Raw genomic sequence first — 23461 nt, forward strand, 5'->3', positions numbered from 1 at the left:
GCTCTGCAATGATGAAAAGCCTGTATTAATTTAACCTACAGATTTCATTTGTTCTGAGCGGGAGAAACAATATAAATCACTTTTAAAATCATTAAATCCTGACTTAAATTAATAAAGTCATAATTAGGGCATTATGCTGTGTTTGTTATGGAAGTGGCAGGGCGAGTTGCTTTAATTACGGTGTGTAATAAAAGGAGCAGAGTGCGTAGTATACCCCAATCAGGGCTGTCAGCCACGACTGAGCTAAGCTGCTGGGCCTGGCGGCGGGTTACAGCGTAATGGGTGCTCGAGCCTGGCTACCTGCCGAAGGTGGCGAACGGAACAGATCGAAGGCACGAGAAGCCCTAGGATTCAACATTAAAGATGCCGTTCCACCTACTGTAACAGATGTATAATTAAAGGCAGCAATAACGTATTTTGATGGAAATCAATCGTCCGAAGAAAGAATAAAAGGACAGATCTGCTGATGTTAATTTGGTAAGCCTGCTAGAGACCAAAATTAATGTTGTCTTGGTGGAGCAGCATATCTTAAAAATAAATAGATAAAACAGTAACGTACAATCTGCTAGAAAGTCAAACACTTCTCTTCATTGAGAGGGTTTGCTTTATAGAATGTTGGCCATAATTACTTTTATTGTCAATTGTTTAGAAGCATGACTTGCTCGAGACGAAAGGGCTTAATTTTCTGACAAATTATATTATATATATAGCACTTCCAGACATTCATAAATGGACGAGGCCTGGATTTTGCCTTTGATTGGGTATTCCTATCTAAAGAGATCTATATCACCGTCATATCTAAAAACATTTACGTGGACACTTGATGCTGGGGAGAGATGCATCCACCGTCATTAATAGAAAATAGCACGAAGATTTAGAAGCCAACTAGACAAATCTAGCAGCCATGGCTACTTGGCTCCTGAGATGTGTCCAGTTGCAAACACAGCAGGTAACCGAGTCAGTACAGATTAGAACGCAGTCTACGTCACGCATGTATACACTTACCTGTCATTTTTACTTTTCTTTGGCTTCTTTACCGTTTTTTCCTCATTTGAGTCTTCCTCGTCTTCACTGGCCGAGCTGTCTTTGCTGTCCTCGCTGCTGCTTTCCTCCTCATCATTACTGTCCTCTTCACTATCAGATTCATTTTCTAGCACATAAAAAAAATAACTAAACATTACGATCCTGGATAACCAGATATTAAATAATTGAACAAACTCATCAAAGTGCCCCAACATGGAGGAGCAGACCTCTAAAAACTTTAATAGATACATATCTCCAAAGCCACCAGTGCCCTGCTAACACATGGAAAGCTATTGTTTAATCTTGTAACAAGAATCAATAAAACCTATATTCATTACTCTGACTGATAGCAAAACATCTTGTGGAAATAAAAATGGTTTTCACAGAACTGATCAATACACATAGAATGACAATGGATTTGACAATACATGCTAACCGAAAGACCCGTTGTGTATATAATTATTATTACGGCATTAAAGTGAGCCCTTCATCAGAAAAATACTTTACATTAATCAGCACACAAGGCTTTGTGTTATGTTTTTTTTTTTTGTTGTTTTTTTTTTACTTAGCAGCTTGTTATTTTTATGTTATTTTAAATAATTTAATCCAAAACTCATTATGCAACTGTAGTTCGCAGCAGGTATATATCACACGGATATTTCCTGTTTTCTGCAGAAACCTAATAATAAAGAAAAACGCAGTCACATAAAACCAGCAACACACCCGCGCACGCAGGGAAATTTTAAGTTCAAGTTACAAGACGGATGATGTACAAAAAAAAACACTTTATATCTTAAAATGCTCCTGTCTGTCATGGCCCCCTATGTTTCCATATTTTAGGGCAACACCATTTAACTCAGAGACAGCACTTGGTTACTAACCTAGCAACTGCCTCCCAACATCCCTTTATCAGTTCCCATTTCTAATCATCCCTGCACTCAAACCTGCGGGTCCCCGTCTATTGCCAGAGGGGCAACCTTAGCCTTTCAATTACATACATTATGCTTTGCCGTACAGAAGGGTAGGCACCTTAAATATTTTTCAAATAAAAAAATTCTATATCACGTATAAAAGAATTAACACTAATAATTATTTCTTAAATGTTCTTTTAAGGCTCGACACCTTATTAGGGGTCAGATTTTGATAGCTATTATATTGCTCATTATGTAGAAGGAAATGTCGAACAAGATCCTGATCAGCCTAGTTCACTTTTACCACAGTAAACATCTAACGTGCGATTCTCACTGGTAATGCTCGAGGAAGCCCAAGGAGATACATTAAGGTTATTTGATCCACTTCTTTTCATCCACGCAAAGCAATGTAAATCGCTGTGTTCTCATCTGTAACGCAAGCCATGAACAATCCGGCTAAGATTTCACAGCGAGATGGGAAGCGTGACTGTTTTTGTAGTATAAATGGAGGAATACTACGTATACAGATGTGTGCGAGCCGACTCTTTCCTCATTTGTCTGATCAGTGGGGAATCGGCACACCGCCCATCCAATGCCGCAGGTGGGGTTCTTTCCCCAAATCCAAAATAGACTTTTCTTTCAGTAATAAACTGTGTAAAGTCACATAAGTCAGGACATTCCTGATAGACGCACTTACCACTGGTGGCTGCAGATTCATTGTCCTCTTCGGATTCCGAGAAAAATTTCTCAGCGTCTTTCTCTTTCTTTGGTTTTGCCACCGACGTGTCCCATCCTTTAACCTGCAAAAAGAAACAATTAGTCTGCTTCGTTATAATGAAATAAACATACTAATTCAATCTTGACTCCTAGGTTTCCATAACCTTGAGTCTATACATTAAGATTGTATTTATTATATGGGCATAAACTTTATAATCAACTGGATTGATTACTCCTGGACTTCAAGCTCTGGAAAAGGGCTGTCCAACAGGGGCAGACTATGCAGAATTGTTTCATATTTCTGCTATAGCGGTGATTCCGACACTATAGGAGACGTATAGAACATTCTTTTATTTGAAGTACTAGTACAGAAGAAGAGTAATTTAGGTAGAGGGAAAAAAGACAAGTGCATCAAGTTGAATATTTTTGGTCATCCAGAACAAGGTACATAAAAAAAACCCCCACAACTTAAAATCAACAAAATAATTTCCAATTGTGTCTCCAAAACAGCAACCCGATTGCTCTCTGGACCAATGAGAGGCCCTGTTCTTGCAAACGTACAATCTATTAACTAATATCCATTAGGTTAAAATAAATTTACAGCATAATCTGCTCCACTGATCTTGGCAATAAAAATCTGGGGCATGCCTGCCTCTTTAAAAGGTTCTGTTCTACATTATTTTATATTTTGTGTTTTTTTGTGTTTAACCCCTTAACAAAAACACAGAAACTTTTTTTTCCAGCTTCTATGACCACCACTGACTGCTTTTGTGTAACATGAAAATGAAGTGTACCTAGCCAAAATTACGAACAAGGCAAAAAAACAATAAATTAATGAATTTCTTTTGGGTGGTGTTGTCCATTAAGTAGATCAATGTCCCTAATAGTATATTTAGTTATAAAAGTATTTCATTTGGGACAGAAAACACCTACTGGTTCAATAACTTCCACATTGCGCACGGAGGGATCGGGGGACACCTCCGGCCAGTCCGATAACTCCAAGTAACCCGTGGCCTTGCTGTTCAGGGTATGTGACAGGGTGCCGAGCTGAAAGCGGTCTCTGTCTATTGGAAAAAAGAAGAAGAAAGAAAAAAAAAAAATAAGCTACCATTTGAATAAAATGAAAAACATGAGCCTTGGAACAGAACGTGCAGCCATAATCAAGACAAGAGATAATTGCAGTTACATTAGCTTGAGTTCCAGGGACTAAACATAAACTAGGAAGCTCTTTATAGGTCAAGGAGATTATTTCAATCCATACATCACAATAATCTCTTCCATAATGGCCAATAAAAAAGCTAATCACTCTGTGTGTTTAGAGGTGTTGCATGGAGATGTAGCCTCTCTAAAAATGACTTTCCGGCGAATATTAAGAATGACAGCGCAGTTAAACAACCCATAGGCATGTCTTGGCAAACACTCATTCAGAATTTTAATAGTTATTTTTCTGCGAATCCAAACACCATTATCAGAGAAATGAGATGAGATTTAGAACACTAAACTCTTAAGTAAATTCTGAACTGCATATTATGCTGTATTTAGAGCAAGTTTATTAATTCTATTGGTTGATATCTATGATTTGCATTTTGTGAACAATAGTCACATAAGTATTCTGTGAGGATAGTATTAAAAAAAAAACAACACATGAAGCTGGCAGGTAAGCAAAGTGTTTCTTGTCCTTCTGCTACCTCTCGTGTTTTAATATAAGGCATCAACCCCCCCACACCACCACCACCAATGGACTTGCCAACCTAGTTGGCATAGGCAAGAAAAAGTTGATGTTGGTATTGTTTGAGTTTTGCGCTTGTGACAATGGCTGAGCCTTGTGCGGTCTTCGGTGCCTCTGCACACTCCCATTATTCCATTTTATGCGGTCGCTTTCTTATTTAAAGATGAGAAGTAGCAGAAGGACAAGAAACACTTTGCTTACCCATGAACTCCTCATGTCTACGGGCACCAAGGGGGCCTAATCGGGGAAGGCTCTCTACCTGCAGGACACCAAGGGGCCTGACCGGGACAGCCCATGTACCTGCAGGACACCAAGGTGGCCTGGTCACCCAAGAAGGACAACGGCCTTACAGAACATCGGTCGCTCATCTAGACTGACCTACCTCTGCCCCAAAACGCTTATCAATACTAAATTCAGATACTGGGTGGATAATGTGACCACAAACTGAAGCTATAGTGAGGTCTTCAATTCAAGTGCATAATAAAAATAATTATATGTGACATTTATTAGGAAATTTCAAGGCTCATAAAAACAAAGTATAGCCCCACCATTATATTGAAAGGGATGTAAACAAACGGTAACAATCAGAGTTCTCAGGGTCACAGGTAAAAGACCAATTTCAAAAACCAGATAGACTGTACCTTTAAATGGCGACTCTAGTAGAGGAGCAGGTTTCTGGACCAAAAATATTCTCTTGGCGTATTTGCTTAAGGCTCCACTCTTCTCATTCGGAACAATAAGTTGCCTCACAAAACGTGTCCGGTCTCTAATATCATAATTCTGATCATATTTACCAAGGTTTAATATGTACTGAGTAAGCAACTTTGTCTGTTAGAAAGAAAGAAGAAAAAAAAAAAAGAAATCATAAAAGATCCTACCATGCGTTATTTCTCATTATTGAGAAGTTTCAGTAAACATATTTAAAGCGGTAATAAAAATGAACCATTAAGACAAACAAATGTTGCCCCTGTGGGAATACGCATTTCTGAAGCGGCAAACGGAAACATCGAAGCCAAAGCACATGTCCTCTCCGGAGCCGGGAGGTGAATGCTAACTAGGAAAAGGCAGCCATGTGCTAGATTATTAAATTGCTGAAGTGGAAAGAAAGGCATCATTAAAAAATAATCATATATGGCAAACCCACTGAAGGGTCTACGTGAGCATAATGAATGTGGAAATACAACGAAAAACATGGCACTCAAAACTTAATAGGAAAAATATGCAGGACATCAAAACATCAGCGGGTATTAGGGGCTGGCGAAGCGTTCCTGCCGAGGTGCGTTTTATGAAGAGATACCGGGCTTGGCACCGGCTCCGTCCGCAGTCCGACCGCACGCCGTTACTTTGCTCTGAATTACGAGCCATTACGGGAGACGCATGAATCACTGAGCCGGATTACTGAAAATTATTTGCACCGCATTTAGCCGTTACTTTTTTCGTAAGAGCGAGATGCTGATGCGATGTAAAAACCGAGATAAAAGAGTGCTTACAGCCTCCTGTAATATTGCTCATTTATTTATTTACGTAAGGTAACGGCGTGTTTTATGGCAGATTTTCTATTATTCCTTTCGCCGGCGGTTAAATGTGCGACATTAAAACTGCATGGAGATTATTTCTTCTTCTTTTTTCTTCTTCTTCTTCTTTTATAATGGCCTCCAGAAAACCCAAATTGTACGGCTGTAAATGTTTTAAATTAGATGCATCTGTAATGCATAAACGCTGGTTAAAAATAGTTTTAACGTATTCCGGCGGTAATTATGTGTATAGAGCACAAATATAGACGCAAGTATGCCGGATAACAAGCACGGAGTGTGAAATGTGATTATTTCATCTAACGAAGGAAATTCATACACTTGGTGTACTGAACTGAATAAGAAAAATGCCCCGAGCAGTCGAAGAATTACTTGTAATGAAGGAGGCCAGTATATCTCTCTCTGCTCGCAGCGTAGTAATAATACCAATATATTAAAGCGTCCTGCAGATAATGTACACTATTGTTTGACCCTACAGAACGCTAAGTCGCTAAGACTTAGCCAAGCATCTCAGTGGCGCGTTGGAGACACTATGATGGATACTATTCTGCCTACTTCGGTTTATTATTCTTGTTTATAATTCTATTTCAGAAAATTCATTTCTTTTGGAAGACGATCTTTTAACATTGGAAATCAGTCTCAGGACACAAACAGATCCCAACTCAAGCCTTCAAAAACTTAAAATAAAGCAACACAGCCAGTACGTTAAGCTTAAAATCGGGGGGCAACAGATAGGATTTTTTTTTTTCATTTTTAATGTAGTCGTCCAGCAAGAGGTGATATTTTACACTTAAAAAAAAAATGATTATTTTACTAAATACTTGTCGAGAAAAGTGTTTTAATAAGTTCGAAAGCAGCTGAAGCCATATTTAAAAGAGGGTAGCAACTCTGCTATAGTAGCCCTTGTCTCCTGGGTACGGCGTCTCAAGCCTCATATAGATCAAGAAAAAAAGGAAAATAGCAAAATCCCAAACAGGCATTTAGGTATATTACCTGTTACCAATGAAAGGCAGTGAGAGGAGCCATCACCTTTATTACTGAATTCAAAATGAAAAATAAATTCCTCCACGACACAGGACTTAGGTCATCGCAGGAGAAGCTCTTTTATGGACCAGAGGGTTGGCTCGCTTTAATTCCAGATTTCTGGCTCTCAGAAAGTTTATTGGTGACCGGACCTGATCCATGTCAACGTACCTGTTTGGAGTTGGTCAAGAACAGCTTTGCTGCAAGGTTTAAGATCTGAAGCTTCACTATGTCATCCTCATTTGTAAAAGTCTTTGCCGTCTTCCTCAAGACATCAGGCGCAATCTTGGGTACCCTTTCACAATACTCTCCGATCAGCCACAGAATGCTCGCTCTAGCCATCGGAACCTGGGGGACAACGGGGAACGTCATACATGCGTCACAGTGTGCGCTTTACTCGCACCTCTTCAACAAGACATCGTTATGATAATAGGTTTAACCAAAATCGGTTTCATATAAATTACATATTTTATTTAGTTTTCTAATGTGCCCCGTTCTATCAAATACACATGTGCAGCATTTTAAATAGAAATTACAATTTAAAAAAACAAATCACATTCATATCTGGCACACAAAATGTTCTTGTAAATATCAAATATTCAATCACGTGAAAAATTGCCCATAGCGAACGAAGCCTATCAATAAGAGTATAGAATTGTATAATGAGCCGTGACAGATATCTGTCAATAAAAATATTCTATGCTCTGAAAGATTACATTTTATTATTCCCTATAATTCATATAATCTCTTTTACTACGACAGGCCTTCATATATTCATTGGATAATGCCAATACGATAAAAAAAATAATACATTTATACAAAATCAATAAAAAATAAAGTTTCATTTGGTGTACACTGAAGCTGTCAATATAGATCCGTTGGTAAATTCAGTGACGTGCCCCACCGCCATGGGCAATGGTGGAAACCCCAAGCTCCCACACAATGTTTTTATCAAGGGCAATACTTAAAGTTAAGAGATCTGGAGCGTAATTCTTTCATTACAGCCCCGCATTATCCTTGGATGCATCTGGTACCGGCTGGGGTTTTACTGTACGGCACAAACGCTTAACAAGTGGTTAAGTGCACTTTCTTAACTCTTATCCATCAATACAATTTACAATTTATTTTTTAGCTTATTATAAGCCAATGTTACAAAAAGGTAAGCAAGCTCTTGGAGTGGTCACTGAAAGTGAATATAAAAAGGAAATTGAACAAATTACGTACAGCCAAGGAACCTACTTAAAAAGGACAATGCGGATCGCGCAAGCAATGCTCGCAGCAGAAAGGCCGTCTCTAAAAGCCTTTGCGCGCTCTTTCTTAATCCATCTTAAAAGAAAGACGAGCAACGGCAAATTAAGCCAAATGCCCTAATATACAGACAAACCGATCCGCCGCAGCACTGAACACGCATAATCTCTATTAAAAATGTCAACAACAAAATAAAAGCTTTATAAAAGCCACACATGAAGTATCTTTAAATGTTTCTATATCCAAATGCAGAAATATGGCTGTTTATTATATATATCTATATATAGCACTACGAGCGAGATTTACATTGCCTAACACAAATATATTGATATAACAAGTTACGAGCAATGTGCCATGGAATTAAAGTAATAAAGACAGTCTGGTGTCCTATGCAGCCTCACCATGAAATAATGCATACTTTAAAATGTACTCATTAAACCTGTAGGGGAGAAGAAGAAAAAGATCACTTTTAGGAGAAGCTGCAGCTCCAGAACAACGCTCTGCCCCCATTTTTGTATCAATGATTGGCTGCTTAGAAGAGGTTAATTATCGGCGGGAAAGTACTCCCCTAGATGTCAATAGAAGTGCTTTGTGAGGGGCCTTCTTGGGCATTGTCGGCATCCCCACAACGATCAGGATAATAGTCTCCAATGGAGGAGGGACTTATGACATGAGTGGGTGGGGCTATAACTGTGTTCCGCCCATTTTAAAGATAGATTACTGACCCTGCTGCCAAGGATTGTCTTTGCCTCCTTGCGAGATCCTAAAATGTTCCCCTTTCTTCCTGATCCCAATACATTCGGATTACATGAGATGTGTGACCCCCCTCCCCCTACAACAGGTTATCTGAAGAGGGTTTAAAAAAAAGCCATTTGGGAAGAATTACAAGTAACATTTAAACATATTGGGACATTTTTCTACATATTTTAATGACACTTTATGCAAAAAGCCATTTAATGGAGTTCATGTCATTAGGTTCCATCTTAACTGCTTGATCTAGGCTTAGCACAACTATTATTCATAACAATTTTTCCCCATAAAAATATCTTTCACATTCTACTAGAGATATCACATCATATCAAAACTAGCTGCACATGTGATTTGATAGTAAATAGCATATAATTTAATAACAATTAAATAAGAATAAAATGAGAAAAAGTTGACTCGTACATAGAAACATGGAATTTGATGGCAGATCATCTGGTCTGCCCATGTGATGTCGACCTTAATCAGTCTTTAATCTTTATACCTATCCCATGAAGGAGGTATCCCAAGAAAATTGTTTAGAGGGCTAGCAGTTCAAGGTTTTATTAATTTTTGAAAGATTCATTTTTTTTATTTATTTTTTTAATCTTAGAAATTTATCTTCATAATGAAGCCATATTATTCAGAAAGTACTACATTATTAACAATTTCAAAATACAATACTATCCAATGTAAACGTGTAAAATGACCCATTATTTAAGCTACCAAAGCCTTTATAATACATTATAGTAAGCAGCAAATATGCAGCGCAGCTTATTCTAATTCCCCTGCTTTTTTAATAGAAAAGCTATTCATCATAGAGTCTGTATTTAATGAGCCATTTGCTGCTGTGGCAATATTTGGGAAATTACAATTTAGACTCATCTTAATAACTAATCTAACATGAGTAATGTGTTTGGGAGTCTGATGGTCTCTACTTTTGTTACAAGTTTCAGACTAGTGATTTATTTCGCGCCACAGCTTCCGTTTTCGCCGACAGAACCGAGGATGACATTCGGAACAGGAGAGACGTAACACACTTGTCAGATGTGCCTTCGCAACCAGGGACATCAGTTCAGAATAACATTTTGTCCTTAACGGGACAGTCAATGTCCCTCAAAGCCCCACTACAGAAGAATGCATATTAAATCACTCTGAGTACTTAAATATGCCTTCCTTCAAAATGAAAAAAGCACTTATGTGACACTGAAGAGGCTGCCCTGCTGCTGCAGCTTCCCCCCCCCTCCCCACAGTGCGGCTATTTTTGCCAAAGTGTGACTAGTTGAAGCAGTCAATCAGCCACAACAAAGCGTTTCCACTAAACCCAAAAAGAGAGTGCTCCACACACGCATCCCCCCGATGCATTTACATATAATGGCTAAAAGATAAATGGGTCCTCCCTCTTAACATGAAATGCTAAATTGTGTCAGACGTGTATCAGTGACTGCGTCCTGTTTCTATTTCTTTCTCTATGCCTTATGTTTGTCCTCACCCCATTCCCTCTAGATTGTAAGCTTGCGAGCCGAGCCTCTCCACCTAATGTATCGGTTTGTCTTAGTCGGTCAATCCTCGTCTTGTCGTACCCCTTGAATATATGTATTGTATTAAGCGCTGCATAAATTGTTGGCGCTATATAAATAAAATATAATAATAATAAAGTCTCAGGTTAGCTATAAGGGAGCTTTTAAAAGTAAAGATACTTTCCAAGGATATGTCCATGAATGATATGCAGTTTGATAGCCTATCAGGCAATCAACTTGTTGTTTTTATTAAACAATAAAACTACAAAATATTATGTTTTATGTGACCTGTCCAAATCCTACATTTTAGTATTTCTTCAATGTCTCCAACACAGTTAGTTCTTGTGTAAAGGAGGCTAGTCAGGGCATATGTCATAGCCAGGAATGGCTCTAGGTTTTGGTAGGCCATAAGAGAAGAGATCAAAGGGGACTTTTCATAGAAAACCAAGTTAAATAGAGTGCAATACACAGTAATGTAGGTTAATATTGACAAAAAAACTGTTTTTATTCAACCCTCCCAATAAACTTCAGCAGACCTGGAGGGCTGCCATTTTTTTGAGTTGTGGGATTTATGGTGACTTTCTCTCTTCAAATACTACACTGAGCTGACGCTTTATGGCAGTGCTAATGAAGTCCTGCTTATACAATGGAATAATTTCCTCAACAGTCATTAATTAGTCAGAGAGTCAGGCTGTGTGATTAAGACTGAGCCATTCTATCAATCACCATGTGTAGTCTATGTAAGGAGTTAAGAGTGTTTGTCTAGTAGATTGGGCTAAGGTTACAGACTAATAAACACGTACACATGGCTAATATGCAACAGCATGAAAACAATATATTAAACTTTTTAATTATATAAAAAAAATATTTTACAGTGAAAATAACTTTTGATCGGTATCATGCTTGTGTAGGTCTGTCCGCTTCAACATCGAGTATCAAGGGGCCGTAGGAGGTGTTTAATGAACCTCTAAGGTTATTAAAGAGTGATGGCTCAACAAAAGAAAAAGTCACAACATGAGGATCATAAGACACAGCAGTGCTGCCGACGCGGAAGATTCTTACACAACATAATGTATACAGATTACACTGAAGAATTCTAGAAGGAAGAATCAAGCATGAAAACTAAAGAGAAAAAAAAACACAAAAATTAAAGAACAATCATGTTAAATAAATGTACGCAACTGTGGTGGCACTGAAAATCCAAGCTAAACCTACGCAAGACTGATCAGCTTCTTCATCGTTAAACTACGTACATAATGGCTTTGGAGGATCTTGCACAACAGTGAGTAAATTTCAGAGTGGATGACACCTCAGAGAAACATTGCAATAAAGAATTTTTCTTTTTGCATCCAGGCTCCATTAGGCACCTCATCGCTGAAAATGACATCTCATCAGCTTAGCACAAGTAAAATTTATAACAACATTAATACAACAAATCCAAGCCCAGAATCCCGGGGAAAGCAGCCGTGCACTGAAACTCGGCAGCCTCATGTTTAATTCAAAGAGGGAGCCAAAGATCTGCAGAAACCGAGCATTTCTTACCTCCATTTACAGAGAATTACCGCATTACAGCAAAAAGCAAAACAAACTACGGTATATGTTAGAAACTTGATCTCACGCGTAGAGATCTAGGCAATGTTCAGTGTAAATACGCTATGTATTATTCCTGATGTAAAGGATCAGACCCGAATCAGTCCTTGGTCTAGTCTTCATTAGATTCAGGACATCTTTATGCCGATCCCTTGCGTGTTTATCATTTCTTCTGTAACTTGCCTTTTCTTAGCAGAAATAATGGCTTTTGTGCCCCTTTTGCAGAATATCTGTGCATTCGCTGCACACACCGTGTACTATGGAACAATAAAACTTACAATAATATAAACTGGGAAATACCTTTTGTAACTTAAGCATGCAGTCAGTAAGCACATCAATGTGACAATATGAATTATATACGTAGAGGGTTCAAACTCCTTCATCCTGGACTAGCTAGAACAAGTTACCTCGAATTTCATAAAACACTCCAATTTCAAATTAATCTTGTTTTCTTTAAACCAAAGAAGGACCTTTAGCAATGCGATGGGCTTCACAGGCTCTATATACATTGCTTCCACATTCTGTTACGGCAATGGGCTTTATTCACTAAAGGGAGAGTTAGCAGGAGGGTTGTGGTTTGAACGCCCTCACCTCACTACTCATATTAAGGGTCAAAGCTGGCAGCAAAAAGACCTCCTCTGGTCCTGTATAATGTATAATTCAATGTGTAGCAAGAAGAAAATATAATTTAACTATACATTGTACAGCTGAGCTATTCTTGTTGCAGAAGCTCATGGAGGTTGCACCTTCATAATAAAGAGGGAAGTCATTGAGCTGAAACATAATTCTCCTGTCAACTCGCTCTTTAGTGAATAGACCCAAACGAGAAGAAAAGGCTTCAGCGGTCCCAAAAGCTTTTATGGCGTACGACTGGTGCCATCTTACACATTTCATTAAGCACTGCAGGGTCACCTCAAATCTTCTTACAGACGAGGCTCCCTTGGGTTGACCAAGATGGAACATGTTTTCCTGGACATACATTTCACATATTGCTGACAAGAACAGGTAAGTGCTGCCCCGCGGGAGCTGGGATGTATAAATCCATGGAAGGAAACCAGTTACCGAGTTATACATCCTACATACAGCAGGGCAGCAATACCCAAAACGTAGATACATCCTGAAAACACGGCCAACGCGGTCACCCTAAACTCAATGTGAATAACGGCGAGTGAAGACAGGGAAGCCTCCACATCACCTGCAAACCCCCATTTCAGTCAATGTCTTAACATAAACAATTAATAATCCCAGCATATAACGCACAGCAATTATCTCCAAATGTGCTTTCAATCACACGGTGCCAGGACGGCATGTACATGTAGCGCTACAAATGGAAACCAATTTCTTCATACACGTTCCAGACGTAATTTGCATTTATTACAATTTGAAGAAGAACACACAAAATGAAGATTTTCTCTTATTTCCCCCCAAACTCAAGCACTTAGCATATTGCATTTATAAATACTTCCACCAACACAATTAGCACAAAATTGCCCACTCACTGCGGCTCTTAATGGAGACAGTGTTGGCTAATTGCACCCCCCTACTTTAGTATTTAACCCTTTGTCCAATAATGTAAGGAGCCTAATTACTTTATCAGTAGCCATTCAGTTCAGCAAAGTTTAAATTTAGCACCTTTACAATCAGACTAATTAACTTTTTGTCATCTCTGAACCTATTTCTCCTGTATACTGATTTACAGAATTAAGATTTTTTTTAAATCTTTTTATCGGCAAAAATATATAAAAATTTATTTAATGCAATATTTAATGCACTATACACTAAAATCAACATTATGAACCCAATCCATCATTGGATCAAAAAGTAAAGGATTTTTATGTTTCTTTTGCTAATTTGTCCCCTATCAGGTTTATGGTGTAACACCCGATATAAGAAAAATAATAGTGCATCAGTTTTAGTGTATTAATTTGATGGTAATTAACAACCATTCTGCCAATTTTTTACTGCTGCAAAAATGTCCAACGTTGTTTGTTCCTCGGTCTCGTGTGATAAACGGGATTGCCTTTTGTCTATCCCATTCCTGTTTAAGCTCTTCTTTAATAGGTATATCGTGTTCCCTGTAACCTACATGTATTAAACACTGATTCGCCTTTTCATTTATAGCATTAATACATATATGTGTAGATAGATAGATAGTTTTATCAAACAGATAGGGCTTTCTTTCTATAATATATAGTACAAACTCTCGCACATGGTAATGGTACAAATAGCTATTATTTCCCCATATATATACACTAAACCACAGAATAAAACATAAAAACTAAATATATTTGTTAAAAGCCCCCCAAGTAAATATATCAAATATATCATATACATGCAGATGTACATACACGCCTGTGGTACCCAGAACCCAAAATAAATAAATAGCAACCATATATATATTTTTCACATTTTTCTATCACTATTGATGGCAAGCAGCAAGCAATCGTATTAGGCTGCCTGAGCCATGTACCGATCACCTTAGTGCCTTCTGACACCCCTGCTCCAATCACAGTCTCCGCGTTTAGCGTAAACGAGAGGTTTCCATACTTATAGGAAGTCCTGTATTTATACAAAAGCACACAAGACTTCCAACAGGGCTGCTCAGGAGTCGTCCCCACTTAATGTCTCCGGAGTGAAGTATTGTCCAGGAACCATTCCATTGATTAACACTGTTTTTATACGACATACCATGCCATTATGAAGGGTTTAAAGCCCACCATTTTCACAACGGCATGGTACAGCATAAAGGGCAGAATGGGTCAAACTCCTGTGTTAACCTTTGACATTTCTCTTTGGATGCTGTTCCAGTTATCTACCACCCTCTGCACATTAAAGATGTAGTAATGTCCAGGACTCTTTCAAGCTTTGTTTGCTCCACTGCTTGGGTCAGGACTGAGCTCCGCCAACACCCATCATGCTATGCTGCTGAGCAAAAGGCTATGCTGCTGAGCAAAAGGTCATCTCGCTGAGCAAAAGGTCATCTCGCTGAGCAAAAGCTTTCTGCAGAGTACATTACATAGACGATAACTGACCTGACTACTCCTGAAACGGAGCACGCCGTCTCCTTTAACAAGGTAAAACAGCATGTAATAATTCACTTGTTCAAAAGCAGGGATAACAGACTTGCGGATTTGGATTTGTGTGAATTTTAATTATAATGAAGTTTGGCAATTTCGTTAATTTAAATAAATAAACGAAAGGGCCCCAATGAAACAAACAAAAACGAAGCTGAAAGCTCCAAATGTTTTCGTCTAAAAAAAGTATACTGGAAAAATATGTTCCTTTCACAAAACCCACATGGTCAAAATGTCAATTAGTCTGACTGAAAAAGTGCTATTTTTAATTTCCATTTAAACTTTACTGGAGAAAAAAAAAATCTGAATGACTTACATTAAAGGACAAAGGGTTAAATACTAAATTAGGGAGGTACAATTAGCCAACACTGCTACATCAAGAGCCGCTATGAGTGGGCAATTATGTGCGAACTGTGTTGGTGGAAGTATTTATAACTGCAATATGCTAAGTGCTTGAATTTGGGGGGAAATAAGAGAAAATCTTTATTTGAATTCATACATTATTTATACTGAAATTCTACAGGAATAAGAAAAAAACACAAGATCGAAGGAAATAATAATGTTTAGATCGTAAAATGCTTGTGAACAGGACCCGTCTTATAACTGTTAATCCTAGTTAATACCCTTTGAATATATGTGTTTTATGAAGCGCTGCATTTATTTTTGGCGCTATATAAAGAAGAAGAAGAAGAATAAAACCGAGCAAAACAACAAAACCAGCTATATATCACTGAAAAAAGTAAAATTAAATGATACAGTGGTATAAGATTAGGAGAATAAGCGCATGGAAGGTTTCAACGCTATGTCGCTTCGTGTTGCTATTAATATACATTATATATACACACTCATCGAAGTAAACCAACCAGTCCAGGTGGCATTAAAAACTTGGATACAATGAGGACAACCAGGACTCTTTATCTAAAATGTGACAATTTCTCATCACTAGCTATCTTAGCCCTTAACTAGTACGCTGGTTAGCTGAGACCTTCAGATAAATTAACTCACTACGCTTATAACCCAGACTCATTAAATGAATGCGTATCATTCTTTATCACTAACGTAACCATGACAACGAGCCAGACACCGAAGCTAAGCTGGTAGAGAGACAGGTAACCACATGTCATGAAGCTGGTCGCCGGGTCAAAGCAAGACGTTCTAGCTAAATGTACGGTCAGAAAAGCACTAATAAAAACAAAAGGTCACAAGAGATGCGCCTTATGAGAAGGGTAATAAAACTTTTTGGATGGTAGTTTTCATGTCTTAAACAGAATTTGTCAACATTTCTAGTTTGGAACCTGAGCTCACTTTTTCCAACTCAATCTCTGCAAAAATATATATATATTAATTATTACTAAAGGAGTTTTTTCAAAAAGCCCTGAAAATGATCTATTTACCAGTTACTAATTAATGATCACGTACCCTAAACCAACAATTAATATTCCGTCCCAGTCAGCACCTGACATAAGCTTATCCGAGAGTCCCGCTGTCAGACAGGCGGCCTTCATTAATTAGAGGACATTTCGGATTCCTGAGGAAGCCTCCGGACTCTGATAGTATATTACGCTATTGCCATTAATTTTAAACCCATAGCACGCCACCAGAATGTGAAAGTTACGATAATGAAAACAAAAACAGTACTAATTCAGGCAATATGAAAGAGCGTGTAGAATCATGAATCATAAAATGGTTATAGGCCATCAAAAGGACAACCTGACTTTAATGATCATATTAAGACCGGTAATGGCTCCTATGAACGGCAGGATTAACTGCAGGCTCATTTATCCGATGGAAATTACATTGTGACAAAAGAGTCAAACAATAATAAAAACATTCATACTATAAATACCACACAAAACATTAGTTTCCCCCCATGTAGAGCACTTAGTGGGTGAGTGCGTATTCATCACAAGGACAAAATAACATGACATCAAAACAAACTTATGTCGAAATTAAGTTTACGTATTACATGTGGGTTCTATTATATCATATCTATCTATATATATATATATATATATAGATATATATATATATATATATATATATAGATATATATATATATATATATATATATATATATATATATATATATATATATTGTGACAAACCCTGTAGCATGAGGGCCACGCATGTCACTTTTTAGGGGTCCTAAGCACAGTCCTCTAGGGCAATCAGAGTCAGGAACAGCAGCTTTGAACAAAATAGCGCTTTATTTTTAATCGCTCAAACCCCAAAACCAAATCATAAAACGAAAACCTAGCTCCCAATTGGAGCCCTCTCTAAGTAAACTATGCTGGTCCAGACTGACCAGCCTAATCACCCACTATCTCAACCTCCCAGCCAGACCCAGCTACACCAGGCTCTGGACAACCTCCCCCAGACAGCACACACAATGTCCAGGCAGGTATTGCCTCACTTGGCTCAGGGATTGTCTTCTTCAGGGCCTCTCCTTGCCCTGGGAGCACAGGGAACTTCCTCTTCCCCCAACAGTCTCCCTGAGTATCAGGCTCCAGGGGTTTTTAATGTCCAGCACCTGTGCCTGATGCCGGCCTCATAGAAATCCCGGACCGGATCCTGCAGACTTCTTGCCTCCTGGAAAAGCCCCCATGGATTTTCCACAGAATGGGGGAAAGGAGCATTGGCCCACCCTGCTCTCCAATTGCTCCACCCCAGGGACCCATATTTATGATCTGGATAGCACCTGTACCCAAATGCCACACTAAGCATCTCCCTGGGGTTTACACTGTCACAATATATATATATATATACATACACACACATATATATATATACACACACACACATACACACACATTTACATACATACACACACACGAAGAGATGAGGATTCAGGATTGGGCACGCCAATGCCTTTACCGTCAGCCACTGTTCACCACAAATCAGTGAATAACATGAAGCATTAAAGATGTTTTTTGTACTATAGATAATGAATGTAAAAATATTACTTGAATTATAAGTAAGGTTTGGTTAAAAAAAAATAAAAAACAGAGTGTTGATAACTCCATGTTTACTACTACTTTGGTTATTACGTAACTTCCAACATAATATTTGGCCCTGATAACTAGAGATTAACCCCTTAATGACAAAGCCCGTACATGTACGGGCTCAAAATGCATTGTTTTCAATGGATTTAGGGATCGCCCATTGTCCTTAAGGGGTTAAAATGTGTCAATATCTTACAAGCACAACTGCCAGTGCCCCATTAAAATGTTCAAAGTCATAAATTACATTGTTTGTTTGCGAAGGAAACTTTAAATCTAGGAGGAAATGCGTCGTTCACCGATGACATTGAGGAATCATACTGGCTGCGGGATTAAAACTTCGACGGCAGCTCGACCGGCTTCCCAAAAGGGGCCCAGATCGGCAGCAAGCGAAGTCATCAATCTCAGACAAACCAGGTCCCTCAGCCCCGCGGCTGTGAAGAAAATCAATTAGCATATTTAGAACCCGAAATAAAATACTCACAGTAATCTTGTCAAGGAGCTTGGCCATATGTTTAATGATGTCACTGTGCTGCGATGGCTGGGTTTGAAGCAGCTTCTTAATGACAACAACGCTTTCTGCAACCACAACATCTGAAAGGAAGAAAAGATACGCAGATAAAAAATATATATATATAAACTATAATATATCATGGGGAGAATGCCACCTGTTGCTGATACAAACAGGGAAAGGAACATCTCTGCCGTCCCAATACAAGATAAATAATGTAAAGGCTATCGATTTTATAGATCTGATTAAACAGATTATTTACACATGTAAAGGGTAAGACAGGAGCGTTCACAGTCAGGACCCCCAGCTGTGAAAGTACCCAGAAGGGCATATTCACTTAATTGCTGAAGGAAAATCATTAAATGACGCTATTTACGGGTTAGAGCAGCAATCATGGACAGGCTGTTCTGGGACTACCGCATGATAAACATTACGCCCGCAAGTTACATGTGTGGCCAAAATACACCCCGATGGGCTACGCACAACTTGACCTAGTCTATGAGCTCTGTAGACCTAAACCCACCCGGAAGCTCTGCAGACCTAAAAATAATTACCCCCTGTAGGCTCCAAAACCCACCATGGGAGCGTATAGAGCTAAAAATCACTCCTAGGGGCTCCACAGAACTGAGTCCCCCAACTTAAACACCTCAACCGAGGAGGAAAGACAGGCTGTTGCATTGAAGCTCTCCCCTACTTACCAATAGTCGTTCTACAGGGCCCACTGGGCAAGATCAGTAGCCCGTGAAATTAATAAGAAGAAAATGTGCTTTCTACCTGTACTGAGCAATGTGGATACATACAGCCTATCCAACATCTTCACTACAGCCCTCCATCCCCCCAAGAACTCGAGGACAGAACCGTGATAGCAATAGCGTTAGCATCTGTTACCAAAGGCCGCCATTAAGGCTTGTCACAGCTCCTAATGTATATGTGGTCGCAGGTTTCAGATCTCATACAGTACTCTTACTACTTTAGGAAACATCAACTAAGGACAAATAAGGACAAAATGTTAAGAAAAATCACATAAAGAGAGTACTGGGTAGCTAAAAGGCCAATTCCTCATATACCACATTATTTTAGAGACATGGATAAATCAATGCCACGTGATCACACGGTGTTCTGAAATCATTAGACACCATCACTGTCCAGAGTATGTGACGCAATCAATACTGGACGGTGGCAGGCAAAACAACTGCGCTAAAGGTGCTTCTGCGCAAAACATTCATTTTTATGTTTTTAGCATCAAATTAGAAATACATATGTTCTAGTTCTGTTGGTTGAGGTTAATACAGTAAGGGGATTTCAACTTTAATACAGTAAGGTAATTTAAACTTGCAGGGGATCGGCATAAAGCTATCCTTAATCTAAGACCAACGGCTGATTAAGTTCTGAGTCTTTACAGAAAAATTGGCAGACTAGATGGCCATGTGATTCTTATCTGTTATCAAATTCTAGGTTTCTATTATCTTAGCCTAGTCTTCTAAACAAAACAACCTGAATCTGTCTCATACTGTGTGCTATACAAAAGAATAACTCAGTCTTAATCACCCAGCAAGACACTGTGACTAATGAAAGCCCATGCAGGAACAAACCTCATAAGCATTGCCGTAAAGCATTAGCTCAGTGTGGTGTCCGAGCAGGGAAGGTCACAAAATACCACATGACTGACAGTAATGGCCGCCTCTAGGTCTCCAAAGGAAGTGTTTAAACCTTTAAACCAATACATTATAGCAGATCTGTCACTTCACGATGTCCTCTAAAGAAACTTTTAATAAGCTCTTCCAGTTTATATGGCAACAACCAGTGGCTACTTTCGCGTCACATGAGAAATGTTCCTGCCATATCCCCGACATTATTAAAACGACTCTATAGACACACTCAGGGCTGTGCAAAAGTTTTAGGCAGGTGTGAAAAAATGCTGTAAAGTAAGAATTCTCTCACATAAACATGTTAATAGTTTATTTTTATCATTTAACAAAACGCAAAGCGAGTGAACAGAAGAAGAACCCAAATCTAATCAATATTGGCTGTGACCAACCTTCAAAACAGCATTAATTCTTCTAATTAGACTTGCAAGTTTCTTAAGGAACTTCGCAGGTAGGTTGTTTCAAACACCTTAGAGAAATAACTACAGATCTTCTGTGGATTTAGACAGCTTCAGTTGCTTCTCTCTCTCCATGTAATCCCAGACAGACTCAATAACGTTGAGATCAGGGCTCTCTGATGGTATTGTATGATGGACAAGTATCTGCCTGAGACCTTTAATTCTGACCAAATTCCACCATGCTTCACTGTTGCCTTGTCAAAATTCATAGTCAACATATTAAAAATGTAACCAACAGAAAAACTAATACTATTGTAACATTAATAATATTTCTTCCTGTGACATTCCTTACCAGTGAGCCCATTAGAAAAAGCTAGCTGGAGGTGCTTGTCACAGAAGCCTCCGTGCCCTGGAGGGCCAGCTATCTCCCTACAGACTATGGGCCCTGGCCTTGGAAGGGGTTCTGTTTTTGGGGAGGTGGGACTACCGTATTTGCTCGATTATAAGACGAGGTTTTTTTCAGAGCAAATGCTCTGAAAAATACCCCTCGTCTTATAATCGGGGTCGTCTTCTAATCAGACCTCAAATAGAGGTCTGATTAGGAGACTAAGATCCAGATCCCCCGCACCGCTGCAGGGGACCTGGATCCTCCTGTCGTCGCCCCCCCCCCCCCCAATTTAACGCCCCCCCCACACACACTTACCGGTGCTTCCGGAGGTGAAGTTGGCAGCGGGGGTTTGTATGCGTCCGTCGCAAATACCTTCCCCGACTGTCAGAGATTAGAGTTCCCCGCACCGGTGCGGGGAACTCTGATCTCTGACAGCCGGGGAAGGTATTTGCGACGGACGCATACAAACCCCCGCTGCCAACTCCACCTCCTTCCGGCTGCCGCGGAATGAGACGTCAACCCGCTGCCCCAGCAATACAGCAGGAAATTGGAAGCACCGGTAAGTAAGTAAGTAAGTAAGTAAGTAAGTAAGTGTGTGTGTGTGTGTGTGTGTTTGTGTTTGTGTGTGTAGGGCATTTCTGGAATGCCTTATACCCCTATATGCCACTCTGGCACTTAGGGGGTTAAAAGGCATATTATGGCATATTATGGGGCAGAGTGGCATATAGGGAGGTATAAGGCATTTCAGGAGGCAGAGTGGCGTAAAGGGGGCACTCTGCCTCCTGAAATGCCTTATACCTCCCTATATGCCACTCTGCCCCATAATATGCATTTTAACCCCCTAAATGCCAGAATGGGATATAGGGGTATAAGGCATTTCTGGAGGCAGAGTGGCACATAGGGGGTCAAAAGGCATACCATGGGGCACAGTGGCATATTGAGGGTTAAAAGGCATATCATGGGCCACAGTGCCATATTGGTGTGGCAAGCCTGGGGGCAGATGTGCGTAACTGGGGGACAGGTTGGAAAATACAAGAAATAAAAACAAAAAAAATCTTTTTCTCAATCATAGCTTTTATTAAAAAAATTAGTTTACATGAATTAACATTTACTGGTAAAACTTTTTTCCTTTAGGGTCGTCTTATATTCAGGCTTTTTCTTTTTTTCCTAAGTTAATATTCAGATTTTGGGGGGTCGTCTTATAATCAGGGTCGTCTTATAATCGAGCAAATACGGTACTTCTTCCCTCTGGTACAGAGCACCATGTGTGGTTGGCCGCGACTATTGTATGTAAATTATCCCCTTGTAGTGTCTAAATACTGGTGCGTTTTCAATAAAACTCTTTTTTAGGGGTTAACTGCTAGTGTCCCGGCAGGAGGAGTACCCAGTCGGGGTACATGGCGTCCCGTCACAGTGCTGTTATATAAGACAATACACTAAAAAGTAGGGTTTCCAGCTGAATTCCCGGAACCATCTACAGGTTCTGCTAAGCTCCGGATCAGTGCCAGCCCAGTAGACACATTTAGCGTTCACATTTGTTTGTTAGAAACGTGGATGCGAACGTGACTTAAAGCTAAGTGAACACACACCACAGGGCAGCGTTTTGCTCTACAGATTTGTAATTTCAAATCTACCTAGCCATAAAAGCAAAAACCGATGCTGTATATAACGTAACTGTGAAAAGGTATATAAAGTAGCCTCAGCTCCAAAGGTTGAGAATAAGCAGCAGACGAGGATAACCATAACAGACTATAATAGGCAGCTCCTATTTAAATCGCTTAAATCAATGTATGAGCGAAGAAGCAACATCTGCGGAAATCCTATTCTCCTAACCTACCGAGTGACTTAATGGGAGTTCATACAGGTTATTAGTCCTGGAGGGTGTTATGGATGGTATTCTACTGTCACCTTGTGGAAGGGACCAGTCAATTAGTTCACAACAATATTTACTGAAGCATTAACTGAGTGACCTGACCTTTAACCACGCATTGCAAACACATTGGGCACTTACTGGGTTAAATCTTCACCCTTGGCATAGAAAAAATATGAATCTTCCCTGGCACATGCAGATTTTAAAGGGGCACTCCAGCCATCAGATGGACTTTAATGAATAGGCAGGTCCCTTTAATTCTTCATGCTTTCCCTCTTGCCTAAATGCCTTGGAGGAGACATGTTTGGCTGAACACGTGTCCCTGCACGTGACATATTGGCCCTCAGTCAGATCTGGCGCCGGCTCAGGTGAATGCCGCATACTGGGGTTTAGACCACAGCGCGCATTCGTGGAAAGTTCTGCCATTGAGTTTAATGGGATCGCTTTCCTGCCACTGATTGACAGCTTCAAGCAGCCAATTAGTGGCAAGAACAGTAGGATCATGTAAGAGGGGGACTGCTGCAAGACAGCAACTTCA

General features: G+C 39.5%; 1 protein-coding gene across 2 annotated transcripts in view; it reads right to left on the minus strand.

Moving 5' to 3' along the window:
- AP3B1 (adaptor related protein complex 3 subunit beta 1) overlaps positions 1 to 23461 on the minus strand; it is a 109945-nt gene that overhangs the window by 45979 nt on the left and 40505 nt on the right. For both annotated transcript variants that reach the window (XM_053447976.1, XM_053447975.1), the window contains exons 14-19: positions 18595 to 18704; positions 7107 to 7283; positions 5022 to 5208; positions 3585 to 3715; positions 2632 to 2734; positions 1006 to 1150 (exon numbers count right to left, since the gene is read on the minus strand). In XM_053447976.1, coding sequence (XP_053303951.1) covers positions 1006 to 1150; positions 2632 to 2734; positions 3585 to 3715; positions 5022 to 5208; positions 7107 to 7283; positions 18595 to 18704 — 853 coding nt within the window. The remainder of the gene's footprint in view (positions 1 to 1005; positions 1151 to 2631; positions 2735 to 3584; positions 3716 to 5021; positions 5209 to 7106; positions 7284 to 18594; positions 18705 to 23461) is intronic.

Source organism: Spea bombifrons, chromosome 1, assembly GCF_027358695.1.
Source record: "Spea bombifrons isolate aSpeBom1 chromosome 1, aSpeBom1.2.pri, whole genome shotgun sequence".
NCBI lineage: Eukaryota > Metazoa > Chordata > Amphibia > Anura > Pelobatidae > Spea > Spea bombifrons.